Here is a 16,367-nt window from a genome sequence, read left to right as displayed (position 1 = left end):
ATGTCGTCCCACCAAAGGATCGTCCGGCTAATCTGCATCGTCATTGTGGCTTTCCTCAGCCTCCGCATCTCCGAACACAGGACCAAGAACTTGATAGACGCGGGCATTCCCGTCATTTTGCTCATGGGTAGAAGCGGAGTAGGGAAGAGCACATTCATTCACAAGCTGGGGGCGGTGGATACCGACACGGGCCTCCCCCCGGCGATTGGGCACACGCTAAAATCAGGTGTGTTGGTCGTGCAAAAACACCTCTGCCATATTCCCTTACCACTCATGGCCGGCTGCTAACATGCTCGTCGCACCTAGAGACGGCTAAAATTACGTATTACAAGGGTGTTGCATACGGAAAAGACGTGCATCTTGTCGATACCCCTGGCTTCGACGACGATCGCATGGGCGACGAAGACGTTTTGCACGCGTTGCAAGAAATGATGTTGAAAACCCACCACGGTACGAAGTTGCTGACTGGCATTATCTACATGCATGACATTACCCAGGTTCGGATGGGTAACTTGGGCCAAAGAGCAAGTCACCTTCCTTACTTTCCCTCCCTTACCCGTGTTGGCCAAAATCATCTCGTCCCAGGAAGTGCTCCTTCGTACTAGAACTTGCTGCATTATTGCTAACCTGGCCCCTTAACGAGTCTTCAGCACCTCGAACACTTTCAGCGGTTGTTGGGCAAGGACGGGCTTAGGCACTGCGTGCTAGTGACAACAAAGTGGGCCGACCTCCCCAGTGCCCGCGTCAGGAGCGAGCAGCAAAGCCGACTAGAGGACTTGAAGGAGAATTATTGGAAGACCATGTTGGCCCACGGCTCGCAGGTGCTCGAGCACGACAACACAACGGATTCGGCCTTGAATATCGTCAACATCTTGTTATCGAAACGTAGAGTGATCGAGCCTCAGATCGAGTCGAGCAGTGACGGCGCCCAAGAGAAGGAGCATGGCAAAATCGAACCGGAGGTCATTGTGGGCCGAATCATCCCAAATTCGGTGCGGATTGTCGAGGGCAGTCTAGTCGGGCTACTTCTGTTAGTCGTGATACTGATATGAGAGATATGTGCATGGGTTGAATTACCCAGGGGGTTGCGGGCCGGCCGAAGACGCTTGGTGGAAACGGGGCACGAGCGGAACGGAGCGCCTCAGGTATGTACCTAGCGATGAGAGAATCAGCAAGTTACCGCGTCAGGTACATGGTGTACATACGCTGAAGGGGATGGTCTGCGATTTTTTTTTTTTTATTTTTTTTTATTTTATTTTTTTATTTTTTTTGGTTACGACAGTGACGATAAGAAGACTGCATTGCAATATCTTGCATAGGTTGCCTTTTGGCTAGCCACGGATTGCATATCCGTCCCATAAACCAGTGTGTGAGAGAACCAGACCATACCTCCCTCTAATTAGAACATGGTGAATTTGCTGCTTACGCCCAACAATTGCGATTATGCATCCCCCGTCTCCGGTCTCCCCCCCCGACAAAACCGTGCAGAACAATGTACCATTGGGACACGCATGGCTTAAGCGCCCAAGAGACCCAAAATGGTTGCTTAGACGGTTGGGCACGGAGTGAAAGGGGGAAACAGGTTTCATTAGTGGCTATGCATAGCACCTCGTCTTCGGGCAACAACTTCCTCAACCAAGAGAAAAAAAAAAAAAAAAAAAAAAAAAAAAAAAAAAAATGAGTACACCACTCCTTAACTTCAATATTCTTTTCGACGGGTAATATCCTATCAAGCCCGACGCAGACCTTGAATGATTCCCTCGGTGATTTTTAGCGGTTGGACGTGGTCCTAAGGTGCCCCAGATCTCCACCATGCCGATGTGGTGACCCGAGAAGTTCTCATGCGAGAAACCGTGTTTCACACCAAAACGTCCCTGTCAAAGCTACAAGGCTGTTATACCAAACAGATACACTTTCTAGCGCCAAAACTGGCCCATTTGCTCATTGTGTACTGGCCAAATCTACCGCCGCTAACGAAAAGGCCCACCCTATTATACGCAGCGCTTTCACCATCTGTAGCTCCCTTAGCAAGAACGAGTCCGAGCGCTTGCTCCCCTCTTCTGTTAGCCATTCCGCACAGCCCTAGGATTAAGACACATATCTCCGTTGCCCCGTATACCTCGTGTTCAAAATCATCTACGTCGGGCTGGAAATAACCCCACGGAAGCCCCGGAGGGTAGTCATATGGAAGATTCTCCGTATTGGGCTTGAGCGAAGCGTCGTCGACCACAGACAGCACGTACTGTCCCTTCTTGACCGTCGCATGTCTAGGGTCTTCTACCCGCACAGGCACCACACATCCTTCGAGATCGATCGTTCCGGTACCCGACCCATATGGATTTGCCGCCGACAACAGCTGTCGCGAAATAGCATGTACTGTGGCGGTTAGGCGTAATAGAGTAAACCTCTCAGGGTTCGGCACGAAGCCAACCCGCCCCGTGATGGAACCGAAGGACCAGGAGGGCGCGAAAGCCGCCGGTAGCCTCTTGCTAGGGCGCTTCCGTCTCGTGTTTGGCTGGTTGCGCCAGAGCAAACCCTTCACGGCATGAGCGGACAACACGCCGAAATAATACTGCTGCGCGGTGCAGCGGCAGAGCAGGTCGGCAATGCCGGCTAGGGCCGAGAGACGGTCTGTTTCCACCGTCAGCGCTCGCGCCGTGAACTCGAACACGATGAGGCTCCAGTGCAACTGCACGAGACTTGTCGTGTCGCCGCCGGCTTCGTCAAAGAGTGGCCCGTGGATCTATCTCAGTAGGTCGTGAGAGGCCTCTGCCTCGTTGTCAGCTGGGTGTTGCGTGATGATGGGATTGACGAATGCCCGCCGAAAGATCAGGTACTGCCCTAGGACCGTGCCGTGGACCCGGCATTCACAAGATACTTCCTTTGTACACTCCCACGCCATCTCGGACGGCGTGAAATGCAAGACTCGGCGGGAGAGTAGCCGCTCTTGATAGGTCCAGCCGCGCGAATGTAGTCCGGTTCTTAGCAACCGAGAGTGGTCGGTGGAGTGGCTGGCAAAAGGATACGATCTGTCCCGTTGCAATCTAGCAAATACGATACAATCATTACAGAGACAGCCGGAGGACAACTTGATAGGCAGGACGTCGGCTTCCATCTTGCTGCGCTCGGCAAAGATGCCGCCGTGGGAGTCAGCGCTTTGGTCTGCGGCAATTGTGATGACCGCATTGCTGTAAATATCGGCCATCCGGCCCGACTCGGACGCCCAGTCGTCGCGGCTATCTTGTAAGATGCAGAGACAGTCAATCCAGAGGTGGTCAATTCCAAGGGCTCGGGTGACCACTACGGCGTCGCGAAAGGTCAGGGGAAGACTGTCAATTGAAATGCCGTCCTGCCAAAGGCTAGCCGTCTGCGCCGTTAGACTCATTGGCGTAGTACCACCCCAGCAGTGGCTCAGTGCTGCATAGGTCCCTCGGGCCCCTTTGGTGGTTACTACTAGCTGCGGGTTCCTCGATGCCGCGCCCACGTACAGCACCCGGGTTGGTAGATTGGCAGGCTCGAATCTCGGGCATTCAGCATGATTCTCCAAGCAGTTCTTGAGCCAGTCATTAGCCAAGCCAAGGCATTCGGCCGAAGCAGAGTGACCTGACACGGGCCTGGCCAATTCGATCTCGGGCCACCGTTCCATCTGGCACCTCTTGTGGCAACGTCCCATTACTCGGGGACTTCCGCGGCCTGACGGGTCTCGTTGTCGGAAAAGTTCCACGTTGCGTTCAGCACCGTTCGCCATGTTGATCTTCAACAGCAAGAGCCAAATTTCTCCAATTCGGTGTTTATTTGGGACAACCTGAACACTGTGGATATCGCTTTGCCCGGCGACGAAGTACAAGGCGACTGTTTGGAGAAGCGAGCATCCGGGACAGCCCTCGAGGGCACTCCGGTATATTTCTTCATAGTTGGTCTCTCGGAGTGCGCCAAAAAGATTGTTACACGGCGGACACGGCGGCGAGTCCATTGGGTAGTATAGCAAAGAGACAAATATCTTGGGACTAAATTGTAAATCCTTGTAGGTGATAACATCTGAGTCATTGATTCAGAAAAGACAAGGGGACTTTGGTGGGATCTTCGGCCAAGGCTGAGTTGCCGGATTGCTACCTGGATGGTGAATGTGGCTGAGCCAAGGGCTTGGGAGGGACAATTGGAAAATGACTCACGATGCTGCACGGTAATACAAGCAGAATCAACCCCTACGTAGTATCTCAGGCACAGCATGATTCCTTTCGGTGTATAAAGAGGGGAGGATAGGTATTTAAGAGGTTATTGTAGCCCGTGCATTGAGGAGAGGGGCCATGCAACATTTCCATCAAGCAATAGTTTGAGACCTTGTGAGCCTTTTAGCCTCTCACCAAGGTGTGGTACGGGAGCCCACGGCCCAGTGGTAAGGAAGCGGAAGCCAAGTTCCCCTCTACCTAGACTTATACCAACCACTGTCTACCCTATCAGTGCCAAGCTTGTAAGCCCGGTATCGGCCTGGGCGACCCTTGGCCGGTGACCTGGAATCCAGTCCACTATATCCCTGATCGGGGTTGCTGAATGCAATGGAAGGACAAAGAACACAACCTGGCATAAGGAAGTACTAATTAGTAGGTCAGGGAAAGAGGCCTCAGAAACATCAGGGTATACATAGTCAGAACGGTCTTACAATAGTGCATTAGAATAATCACGAGTTTCTAACCATACCTTCGGTAGCATCCTTAACGGGGCTATTCCTTGGGCGCGCCTTAGAGCGCGCCCGAACCACCATACTACTGAATGTTAGGGAAAACTGTCCTTGGGCATCTAGGCCCTCTGATTAAACGCTGGACTTACTAGGGGAACGCCCTGGTGACTTGATTCCTACAGGGGACGGTTTTGCTTTTGTTCGTTCTTATTTTTAACACTCTTGAGTAGCACCGTCTAAACCACTGATCCATTGTTAAGGTACTTACGAGGCACCCGGGCCAACAGCTCCTCTCCACCAACGTCACCTCGATATCCTCGAGACCGTATACCTTATCGTCCTCCGCTGGTTCGCGTCCCAACGATCGATCAACTCTGCCGTCCTCTTGTAGACCTCTTCCTCCGGCCCCGCAGCCCTCGCGATATCCGCCGGCGTCCCCACCACCGTCATCCCATCAAACGGCACGATCGACTTCGCCTCTCTATCAGCCCCCATCCTCAACAACCAGCCCACAGTCTCGACCTCGCCCATCCTCGCGGCGACATGAAGCGGAGTATTGTGCTTCTCGTTCCTCATATTCACATCCGCCCCGCATCCCAGCAGATACGCGGCGCACAGCACATGGCCCCTGGCGCAAGCGACGTAGAACGCATCGCACCCGGCGCGGTCCCGGTGCCGCCAGTCGGCGCCCTGGGGCTTGTGCTCGACGAGGGACTTGACCAGGAAGTCGTGGCCGTGCTCGGCGGCCAGCATCAGGGGCGTGACGCCGCCCGAGTCGGCCGAGTCGACGTCGACCCGGAACGTTTCGCACCGCAGCAACTGCTCCACCGACGCCTCGCGCCCTTCCCGCGCCGCGTAGTGGATCGGCTGCATGCCCGAGACGTCGCGGAGGCGGGGGTCCGCGCCGTGTTGGAGGAGCAGAGCGCCGAGGGTTACGTCGCCCGCGCGGCACGCCCGGTGGAGGAGCGTGTGTCCGTCGCCCGGGTGGCGGGTGTTGGGATCGGCGCCGGCGTTGAGCAGGACCGAGACGCCGGAGAGGGAGGAGCTGGAGGCCAGCGCGCTCGCCGCCATGGCCCACAGCGGCGTTGGGTCGTTTGCGTCGCGGGAGCGATGGTTGACGTCGGCGCCGAGGCGGATCAGGAGCTTCACGACGTCGACGTGCCCGTTCTTCGCGGCGAACCATAGAGGGGTGCGTTGGAGCGAGTCCAGAACCAAGCGGTCCATGGCCCTGCGCGACCCTGTTGCGGTCAGCATGATCTGGACGTCCTCGAGGTAGCCCTGGGCCGCGGCGTGGTGCAGTGGGGTGTAGTGCTCTCTCGGCGTTCCAAGAATCGGATCCGCAGCTATTCCTTGTCGGTTCGGCTCCAGGAGCACTCGCAGAACGCTTGTGTCGTGAGGCTGGGTGTCTCGGTCGCCGCGGCATACCGCTTCCATCAGGGGGGTTCTACCAGCCTTGTCATATGCGTTTGCGTCGGCGCCATTGCGGAGCAGCACCTGCGCTACAGCGTACATGTTATTCCTCGCGGCAATGTGAAGTGCCGTCTGACCCTCCCCGTCAGCCATCAGGATATCGGCCCCTCGCCGGATAAGGGTTATCGCCACGACCGCATGATCATGTTTGATGGCGAGCATGAGCGGTGTCTCGCCTGTGCGTGAACAGCAGTCGACCTTGGAATTTTGCGAGATTAAAAGATCAACCATAGCCGAGTCGCCACCCATAGCTGCGAGGTGCAAGGGAAATAGCTCGTCCACGCCGTGCCGGAAGTGGAAGTTTGGGGATACTTCTTGGAGCAGGGCTTCCAACTCGCGCTTATTACCGTCTTTGATAGCCTTAATGAGCTTCTCCTGGGCTTCGTAGCTAGGGGGCGGCAAGGGATCTGAGGCATGGGACAAACGCCGCTTTATGAACTCGCTGAGGGCGGAGGTAATGCTGCCATGTGAGAGCCGTCGCTCGGCATTGTGCCTATGGTTCAGGATACCGTCAGTATGCCGACCAGCAGGACAGTGCGGGGCCATGCGTACGACTGAAGATTATTCAGGACCAGCTCCAGCTGCATTCGTTTCCTGACGATCTTGTGGTCCATTGCTTCTAAATACGACATTTTCCAAGCCACGAGCCCGTTCGAAAGCAGCCTGCCGATTCTCGTCTCTGTGAGGCAGGGCTTGCGAAGGCTCGCGAGCTCGACGACAAAAACGTCGAGTTCAAGTTGAAGCTGGGAGACATTGTCCTTGAGGATGGCTGCGAGGTTGATGCCGACATCAGGATCCGCGGCGGCTCGATCGGCGCCATCTATGAGAAGCTTTGGGGGTACGCTCGACTTCAGCTGCTGTTGCAGGTAATCAAGTACGCTGGCCGTGAGCGCGCAGTTACGCTTAATCTCGGCAACCTTCTCCTCGGCACTGCCAAAATCACTCAGGAGATGGATCGCCTGATGGAGGGTCTTTGACAGAGTTATAATGGAAGTCGTGATGGTCAAGGGATCGACTGCCATTGGTGTTTGTCGTAGTATTTGGTGCTGATCGACACTATCAGAAAGGAAGGTGGGACGAGCAATGTCATGCTGCAAGGTAATGTAGGCTGTGCAGGAGAACTACTGCGAGTCTGACTTGACTGTGAAGGCTACTAACGGGGCAATGAGTATTCTTAATAATTTCCCGGGCCACTTGGCTTCCTCAAGGCCACAGCTGCTGAGGCACCGAGGCGCCCTCTGCCCACCTCACCCACTTTGCTCGCGGGTTAATGAACGGGGACTCGGCGGCGGCGGCGGCGGCGCACTGCTCAGCCACCGCCACCCTGCACCGTATAGGGTGTCACTCGGCCCAACTCCTGACTGCCTGTTCGCCGCCCACTGGATGAAGGGTTGGAACGTCGTTTGTGACTAATTCCGTATACTTGGATATTCCCACCCTGTGCAATCCAGCGAATCTCTCTCCAGCCGCTTTTGATGCCAACCGGTGCGATGACGGAGATGGCAATCATGTGCAAACCTAAATCTTTGAAGACTACGGGATGGGACTGCCCTGCTACAGGATGTTGACAGGACTTCCCAATATGACCTAGAACGCGGGAGATGCAGGCGCATAATTACATTCAGAGCAGACTACCTTACAGAAGCACCTCAGAGGATTGCCACACAGGGAATTTGCACCCTTAAACCTTGCAAAGGTTCTCCATCGACTGTACCAGAGAATCTGGCTTCTCTATCTTCACCGCTGCAATGTCTGTCACCGTATCGGTGGCCCCCCCGGCTCTTGGTTCCCTGTTTGGGCTTCTTCGAAGTTGACCACAGGTTGCGGAAGTGGTCCTGGAAGTTTTTGGTGAGTCTCATCCTCAGGGCCATCTTCGCCAGGGGATTCCTCGGTTCTGGCCTGCTGGGTCGACTGAGCGTCATGACCTGGAGGGCCTGCTTTCTGGGTTGTGTGTTGATCGGTTGCTGGTGCCGACACAGGTGAACTCCTCTTTTCCCGTACTAGTAACGGTGCACAGCAATACCGGTACATTGCATATCCAATCGAGACGACAAGAATGACTCCTAGAACAGAGCCGACTGTGATGAGGCCCTTGTCCGTGGGACTCAGACCCGTAGTACACGTTGTGGAAGAAATAGGACGCGAGGTTGTGACTCCAGGGGCCTGGGGCGCCAGGTAGAAGTTTCCGGATTCGTAATCGACAAACAGGTAAACCTGATTACGCGTAATAGTTAGCCACTGCAGGTAATATGAAATCATGAAGCGCAATTATCTACCTGTGAAAGAAATGCCTTCCCCAATACGGGGGCATCATTAGGAGCTTCTTGGCGGTAAATCTGCAATTCGTTGTATTCGGGCTCCAACACCACTCTTCCGTTGCTGTCAAGACCCCTCAAAGGCCTTTGCAATTCATAAAGTGGGATATCAACGGTCAGCTTGTCTTCGATGGTTAGTCGCAACGTTCCATTAAAGGAGCCTGCGCTGGCGGGAAATGCCAAGCCCGGCTCCAGATTAAGCAGCCTGTCTCTGTACACTACAGGATCCACTGTCTCGCCGTTATACCCCGTGACTTCTCGGAAGTAATTTTCCACCTTGTCAACAGTGAGGCCGGGCATTCTGAAGAGGTTGTCATAACTAGAGCACTTGCGGTCAGCAATACACCATTCTGCACCCCGGGATCATGACGACACTTGCGGTTCTATACAAAACCTCATGGGGTCTGCCCGTTGGATGATCGGCACGCTCTGCAGGCTCGTGCTGTTTCCTGCCGTGTTGTTGGTCCGTTCCATGCTCAACGTCATCCCCGTAACCGAGACCTGGAGGGGGCAATGCCGTTCATGAATTTGGTCGGGATTCGAGATGGCGAACTGGGCGAAAGAACCGGCAGGGCTGACTTGGTCGTACCCCCCCAAGACTAAGCTGCCACGTTTGGGGAAGAGGACACTCTGGGACCCTACATTGAGCCCAAACGACCGCGCCCCGATCAGGCCCATGTTCTTCAACGTCTCCAACAATACTGAACCCGAAGCAAGGCCCAGGTGAGATGCAGTAGACTGCTGGCCACTGGTAATGAGGCCCACGGTCATCGTTACCGCTTGATTGAGCAAATGTAGGGTTGCTTCTGCGGCCGAGTCGATGGAGTTGCCCAGGCTCCCCCAGCCAGGATTCGCGCCACCTAGGCCGTCAGTAGAGACAATAGACAATGGCTGAGATATATACCCGCCACGTCTCGAACGGCATTGCGCGGCTGACATTTGCACTCCATGAGCGTTCAGCTGGTCGGGCCCGCACAAATCGTCTGTCGTAAGGAATGTGTGGTTCACAACCGTAGAAGGGACCAGACACAGGTCGCTGGCGCCATCGATGCTCACTCGGATGCCCCATGAGTCCACATCTTCGCCCTCGTCCGCTCCCAGGATTCTGCAGTCGCCCAAGCTCAACTCAATAGTAGGTGGATGACAGAGTGGCGCGGCCCAGCTTTGGCTCACCAACAAGCAGAATGACAAGAAGAGCTGCTGTGTACTTGCGAGCATTGCAAAGTGCTAGGCTGGATCGGATGAGTCTAGGGCTGCCGTTGCGTGGGAAGTGGCAGAGGAACTGGGGACAAATCTGGCGACCAATAGCCCACCAGGGCCGTGTGCGGTATTAAGACGCAAGACCTAAGCAAGCAAAAGCCTTGCTGGTAGTTTAGTTATTTGTTCAATGAGGCATCACCCCCTCTCAGAGCAGGCGGCTCTTCCCCGCGTCGGAGCATCTGCATTGCCATCCTGTCAAGGGCCCAGGACTCGTTCTCAAACGGTACCAGGCCGTTTCCCGCCATGGTTGGTGGTGGCTGATTGACCATGTCCTATGCAAGGCGTCAATAGTCTGGGGTCGGGTAGCAGCGCCAGCACAGCCTTGCCAGCGCGCTGATGGGCGGGGTGCGCTGCAGAAATATCCTAAAGCAATGTCCAGCGATAGAAAAAAGGAATAAAGCTTATCAAACCTTGAATCCCCGAGTATTTGGCGGGGTAACCGGACCAGCAGCGGCCGATGGCTTGGCTTAGTTCCATTAAATCATGGAGGCGCCTTGCCTCCTCTGCTTCTGCAGAGTTGTGGCGCAGCTGGTCATGCAGGGCACTTAACACCACAGCACAACTGCCCGGCGTTCAGGCCTCCGCAGCCGGCGAGGCGAGCTGGCGTTTTGTCACAGCAGAGGTTCAAGGGGTCATGGTGAACCCACCCATCCCTCGGGATAAGCAACCCAGCCTACCAATATCCTCGGTTAGGTGGGTTACACAGCGAGAGCCCGGCCAGATGAAGGGCCGAAGCGAGACGTCTGGGTTGCAAGCACCAACGCCCAGAACCGAATGTAGGTACTGTACCTTAACCTGAATTAGGTAATTAACCCGATCCATCCACAACCTCCAATCATCAGCACTCAGGGCACATAACCACATCAAAAGTTCGAATCGGAATAGGGAAGTATTGCTACCGTGGACTACGAGTTGAGGGGTGAAGCGTTGGCGGCGCGGGTATCAAGGCTCACGGCACCGCGGTGGCACCCCGTCGTTGATCCAGCTATCGTCCACACTGCTCGCACCATGCAACATGAGCTGGAAAGTATCTGCTGGTACTAATCTCAGCATCCCCTGTATATGGGGACATTTGGATGAGAGTGTGGTAGTAGCCGAACTGCGATACCGCAGTTCCGAGGTCCAGGTCCAGATCTCCCGCTACAATGATCAGCTTAAGTCACTCGTAGCCGACATCGACGACGGTCAGTTAACGGGATAGTTGGAAAGCCGCTTAATCACGACATCTTCAGATAGCTATAGATTAAAAGAGAGTCACCTTGGTTGGGCTTGAGAAACCATCAGCGTGATGCCCAAGCCGAGCAAAGGGCGGTTTTTCAGCATATATCCGTCGCCGTAGGGATTTTGTCGCTCAAAACCAGACTGGATGCATTTATGCGACCACGGAGGTCACGCGCACATTGTTGAATACGCCTCCGCCATATGTTCAGAAATACACTAATTACAGTTCAACACAACCGCCATTGTCGAGAACAAGCCCAACCTTTCTAACCCTCAAGACCTTCTTCTGGCTTCTTTGGCGGGCTCGAATCTAGAAAGCCCGAGGGGTTCAAGTAGCCATGTCTAAATCTCATGTGTCTTCTGACGTTATCTTTCCGGCCAGTGTAAGCACATACCGGACAGGCATGGGTTCTCGAAGGAATTCCCTGAAGCCGGGCCAGGTCCGGGTGCGTTGACCATATATGCCTGGTCATGTCTTTGCGCTGGGCGAAGCCGCCATCACAGCCATCAGAGATACACTTGAAAGGTTTCGTATGATTCCTTAAATGTTTCTCGCGGTGGTCCTTTCTTTCAAACATCTTGCCACAGTGTTCACAGACAAAGGGGCGAGCCTCGGAATGGGTAACTTGAGACAGTTCGGTATCCTCTGGGAGGGATGATGCCAACTTTGGTGAAATCTTTTGCACCTGAGCCGACTGGTCAGTAAAAGAGGATGATAGGCCGGAATCTTCGGTCGCTGCCAAATCGGCAGCCTCCGGGTCCGTCCACTCCCACCCCGCCTGCCCTAGCCATGGTGTTTGAGGTTTGTCGGAAATCCGGTTAGATCCGGAGCTAGAAGCATCGTCGGGGTTTGTTTGAACAGAGTGAATCAATTCGGAGCCTTGGCCTTCAATATTTGGCTGCAATTCGCGTACGGACTCTTTAGGAGATTGTTGACCGGCAGCTGGGTCGCTGTCCCATTCAGAAGAGGCCCCCGAAGCCTGTAATCGGGCCACATCAGTATCACGGCTTTACCGTAGCTCATTATTTCACATACTTCACCTATTGATCGAATAATGCCGCTGTCAATGATTTCTGGCTCAAGTTCGTCGTCTATCCCGTCCAGTGTTGGAAGTACAAACAAGGCCAAGTCTCTCTGATGACGGCCAACGTGCCGCACGAATTTCTTCATCCCAGCCAGAGATTCTTGGCACAAAGGACAGGTTTCGGGAGCGCTGTCAGGCTTATGGGAACCTTTTAGAAGATCACGCAAGTGCTCACGGCATCTGATTTGATCTCCGTGCGAGTTCGAGAGATGGTCATTCAAGGAGCGAGCGGACTGCATATCGCCACTGCAGCCAAACGGGCAGCTCCAGATTCGCCAGTGCTGTTGTTTCACATGCTGCATGCAGTGGTGGAGTCTGGCATAGTCTTGTTCTGGAGTCTCGCAATCTGGATAGAGACAGATGAAGGGTCTAAGATCGCTGAAGACATGCTGTCTGCATGGTTCAACCAGTTAGGTTAGCCATTGATATTCGAAAAAGAGGGCGATAACTTACCTCCATGCGTATTCTGTTGATATGGAGATCATCATGAAGCAATAGGGGCACTGGAAAGGCCCTAGGCTGGCGGCTGCGGGTAGTGGAGGTACTTTCGGTTTACCGGTGGCGGTTAGAGACGAGGCGTATGAGGTATCTGACCAGTCGGACCGGGATCGTGTGTCCTCGTCCGGCGACTCGTACCCTTTATCATGCCCGTCTTTAAATTGGTGCGGAATGGAAGAAGCAACAGTGCTCGAATCCGTATCGCCAATTACTCCACTCTCCAAGCCTTGAGCCAGCGTCTCATGATGGGACTTTCTGTACTCCAAGTATTGGCGTCTTCGGGAGTTTGCTAACGCTAGTTTCTCCACCATATCTTCCGGTGCTAGTCGGAACTTCTCGCGAACGTGTGATCTGTCAAAATACGCCAATGCAGATAAACTAAGGCGAGGAACACGCTTAAGACGGTCGTGTGGTGCCGGGTTGCGTATTGCCACAGATAGTCTGAACAAGCAGTCGACTACTTCCATAATGGCGGCGGATATCTGAGCCATCTCTGTTTCAACGGTTACCTCCTGGCGCGTGCTTGTTGAGTGCGGCGCGTCGGTCGCCTCTTCGTCGGAACTTGAAGATGCGTCATCCGCTGCTGCTGATTCGTCCAATGGTAGTGTCTCTCCGCGGACAATTGAATATGCTATAGAATTCCAATCAGTCTCGATTGAAGATACCGAATTTAATCCAGAAATAGCATGGCTGCGGCTACTGTCATACCATCTCGCAGGGAATCCTCCAAGTCCGTCAATAAGCTCACCACCTGCTTTCGGATGTTCGACGCATCGCGGAGTCGATAATCAAGCGAGCTTGTACCAGCGCGGTGTGCTCCAATATTACCCGCCCACACCTTGAAGCGAGCGAGTTGATCGGCGATTCCACCGTCGGTCATGCCGGCCTTGACACCATCTTCGTCGCGGAGCGCCCTTAGAAGCACCTCAAACTGATACAGACACTGTTTGACCTCTGTGGCGATGGTATTCGTCATGCTTAGTCGAAAAGCCCGCTTGTCTTGGTCGTCGTGAATTCTGAAAGTCGAATGAAGGTCACGTTTGTGTCAGGTCATGATATCCGAAGTAAGGTAGGCAGTCAACGACACCAGAGCTTTGATATCCGTGGGAAGATCGCGCGGGGTTCCCCGCAGTCTGATTGCTGCCTGGCCTATCTGGGAGAGCAACTGATTGGATGGATGAAGTTTGCTAGACGCACCTCGTAGGCAACGTGCGGTGTTCCCAGCCCAGCTCCGAATGCTCTACAACCCATGGCCCTGGACTTCACTTCATACGCCGTCTCCTTCGCGCTACCTTGGAAGAAATGTCCGGCTTTGAGGTCGCTGGCGTTGTTCTAGGAAGCCTGCCGATTATTGTGTCAGCCCTACAACTCTACTCGCAAGGAGTCAAGACGCTGCACAATTGGCGCTTCTACCAGAGGGAGCTAAAGAGCCTAATCAGACAGCTTGACACGGAGCGTGTCAAGCTTGAGAACGTTCTCGACAAGCTTCTAATTGGAATTGCAGACCAAGGCCAGATTGAGGAAATGATCCGCGACCCATTTGGCCATCTATGGAGGGAACCGCACATTCACAAGAGAGTCCGGCAGAGGTTATGGCGGTCAATCGAGGTATTCGAGGCCACTGTGCGCGATATGCAGGAAGCGGTAGACGACATCCGAACAAAGTTGGACATAGGGCTAGATGGAAAGGTGGGCAGCGTGCATCAGTTATTGGCGCCAATATCTGACAGATATTTGATAGGCTGAGTGGATGGGAAAAGTGACCATGAAACGGGTGCTGAAGCCGTTGGCATTCGTCGTGCAGAAAGCCAGTTATCAAGAGTTGATCGCTCAGATCCGATCGGGTGTATCAAGCCTAGAGAGTTTGATGGCTCTAAACATCGAGCTTGAACCGGAGAGACGGAAGCGGTCGCAGGGAAGGCTCTTCAAGCTTATCCGCCAGGAATCCGGCAGCATCCATCACGCACTACGACATGTCATGCATTGTGCATGCCCGAACTCCCATACCGTGGGAATGAAAATGGTAACCGAATCACACCCCGTTGTCCCACAAGACGACGATGAGGAAGTCATGAAGAGCCTCGAGTTCCACATCATCATTTCCCTCGAGCCACTGCCCAAGGATTCAGACGCGAACTCGTCGGACCCAGTGTCCATGAAAGTATGGCAGCAGATAGCTGTTCGATGCCTGGGAACCGAGTTGCATCAGGCAGCGGCATCCATGCCAACCATCGAGATAGCGCGGAGGAAGGTCAGATTCCCCTCGTTGGCAGGCACCCAGCTTGAATCACTCCGCACAGCAGCCCGCACACCGCCGGACCAGAGGGCAACGGGAAGCCAGCATACGATGACGAGTACGGCGTCGGTCACGACTACTGCAACGCTCAGTGCAGATAATGGGGCGTTGGACGGAGGATGCGCCACCTATGAAATTGACAATATATGCAACGTGATACGCGGATCGCAAAAGCATAGAAGTGGGATATGCTGCGGGCACATCATTAATGGTGCATGTCCAAGTCGTCGGCGCTACAACGTATATTTACACGGTAGCCTAGGCGATGCAGGCCACTGGTCACTGGCCTGCCTGGGAGATATCCTAGCGGGCGGCGTAGGCTCGGGATGCCAGCTTCCATACCGAGACAAGCTACGCCTGGCCTCCCTCGTTGCCAGGAGTATGCTACAGCTCTACGGGACGCCATGGGTTTCTACCTCCCCGACGCATAACGACATCTTTTTGGCCAGACTGGACGGGATGATGCCGTATAAGGAGGTGTATTTCATGAAGGAATTGCCTGGGGCACCACGGCCGGAGCAGCCTTCTACTACCGTCAAACCGGGCATGAATCCTAGTCTCTTTGCCCTCGGCGTACTACTCACAGAGCTCATGCTCGGCCAAACAATCACTACCTTCTACGCCCGCAGAGAAGACCCGTTCATAAATAACAACGAACAATCAGCCCTGCAGCTGCTGGATAGAGTCAACACCGCCGGTGGTTCAAATTATGCGGACGCAGTACGTCGCTGCATACAATGCGAGTCCTGTCACTCAAACACGGCGATCGATGATGAATCCTTTCAGAAGGAGGTGTTTGCTATTATCGGAAGGATAGAAGAAGACTTGGAGGAATTATGTTAGGGATTATAAGCCCATGGTGATAGGTTTGCTCTCCGCCGGTTTGTAAACAAGTCAATGTGAGGTTTATTGTTACACTAAACCTGGGTGCTTGAAATGGATGACGACCGTGGTCGGGAAGCCTAGAACCATGCTGCCCAGGCGTCGGCTACTTACGTGGCGTGTTTGCCGCTGCCTTGCGTCATGGATCTGGTGGGACATGATGAAAACGTTACATCCAGTAGCAAGGCGAATCTAGCCGGAGCTTCCTGAAGAGCTCGCCCATGCCCGTAACTCGTCTTGGTCAAATCACGGAGTCCAAACAGATGAGAAACCATAGGCAAGGCCTTTATTAATCGCGAAAAAAAATGCTCGTACCACGTAGCCCTGTATCAACTGTTTCTTATGCTGGAATGTGACCTCTAATAGGCAATTCGCTGTGCCTTTTCCGTTACAATTTGGAAGAGAACGCACTTCGTCCCATCACGGAAGTCGCGAGACTCCCGCTGAACGAGGACAGAGCAGAGGAAAAACGCAATGCGGTACGTCTCGGCGGATAATATGTAATTAGAACATCAGAAGCTGCAAAGCCTGAGTCCCCCACGTCCTCCAGTTAGGTGTTGTTCAATAGCTCAGGGAATACTGGAGTGGAGCATAGAACTTGCCCTCCTTGGCACGGATTACCGGTCGGGGCGGGGAATGGTCGGGCGGCGCTTGTGGGTCCG

The 16,367-nt window shown here is 54.1% G+C and overlaps 6 protein-coding genes across 6 annotated transcripts; 2 read left to right on the top strand and 4 right to left on the bottom strand.

Annotated features, from left to right (window-relative positions):
• Positions 1–1,052, top strand: MFIFM68171_04900 (uncharacterized protein; the record flags this gene model as incomplete). Its single annotated transcript, XM_071060320.1, has 3 exons — positions 1–226; positions 307–497; positions 651–1,052. The coding sequence occupies 3 exons, from the start codon at positions 1–3 to the stop codon at positions 1,050–1,052; spliced, it is 819 nt and encodes a 272-aa protein (XP_070916421.1).
• An 889-nt stretch (positions 1,053–1,941) lies between these two features.
• MFIFM68171_04899 (uncharacterized protein) lies at positions 1,942–3,385 on the bottom strand (the record flags this gene model as incomplete). The annotated part of the gene is made up of 4 exons (XM_071060319.1): positions 1,942–2,055; positions 2,120–2,743; positions 2,879–3,029; positions 3,090–3,385. 4 exons carry the CDS (start codon positions 3,383–3,385, stop codon positions 1,942–1,944), a joined length of 1,185 nt encoding a protein of 394 aa, XP_070916420.1.
• Positions 3,386–4,981: 1,596 nt separating this feature from the next.
• Positions 4,982–7,170, bottom strand: MFIFM68171_04898 (uncharacterized protein; the record flags this gene model as incomplete). The annotated part of the gene is made up of 2 exons (XM_071060318.1): positions 4,982–6,641; positions 6,701–7,170. The coding sequence occupies 2 exons, from the start codon at positions 7,168–7,170 to the stop codon at positions 4,982–4,984; spliced, it is 2,130 nt and encodes a 709-aa protein (XP_070916419.1).
• Positions 7,171–7,903: 733 nt separating this feature from the next.
• On the bottom strand, positions 7,904–9,681 carry MFIFM68171_04897 (uncharacterized protein; the record flags this gene model as incomplete). The annotated part of the gene is made up of 3 exons (XM_071060317.1): positions 7,904–8,362; positions 8,425–8,782; positions 8,843–9,681. 3 exons carry the CDS (start codon positions 9,679–9,681, stop codon positions 7,904–7,906), a joined length of 1,656 nt encoding a protein of 551 aa, XP_070916418.1.
• A 2,223-nt stretch (positions 9,682–11,904) lies between these two features.
• Positions 11,905–13,503, bottom strand: MFIFM68171_04896 (uncharacterized protein; the record flags this gene model as incomplete). Its single annotated transcript, XM_071060316.1, has 4 exons — positions 11,905–11,924; positions 11,986–12,422; positions 12,483–13,158; positions 13,236–13,503. The coding sequence occupies 4 exons, from the start codon at positions 13,501–13,503 to the stop codon at positions 11,905–11,907; spliced, it is 1,401 nt and encodes a 466-aa protein (XP_070916417.1).
• Positions 13,504–13,829: 326 nt separating this feature from the next.
• MFIFM68171_04895 (uncharacterized protein) lies at positions 13,830–15,666 on the top strand (the record flags this gene model as incomplete). Its single annotated transcript, XM_071060315.1, has 2 exons — positions 13,830–14,216; positions 14,269–15,666. The coding sequence occupies 2 exons, from the start codon at positions 13,830–13,832 to the stop codon at positions 15,664–15,666; spliced, it is 1,785 nt and encodes a 594-aa protein (XP_070916416.1).
• Between the last annotated feature and the right edge of the window lie 701 nt (positions 15,667–16,367).

Source organism: Madurella fahalii (genome assembly GCF_045866475.1).
Source record: "Madurella fahalii IFM 68171 DNA, scaffold_2, whole genome shotgun sequence".
In the NCBI taxonomy this organism is placed as follows: domain Eukaryota; kingdom Fungi; phylum Ascomycota; class Sordariomycetes; order Sordariales; genus Madurella; species Madurella fahalii.
Note: the sequence above shows the minus strand (reverse complement) of the source record. Positions and strands in the feature narration are given on the sequence as shown.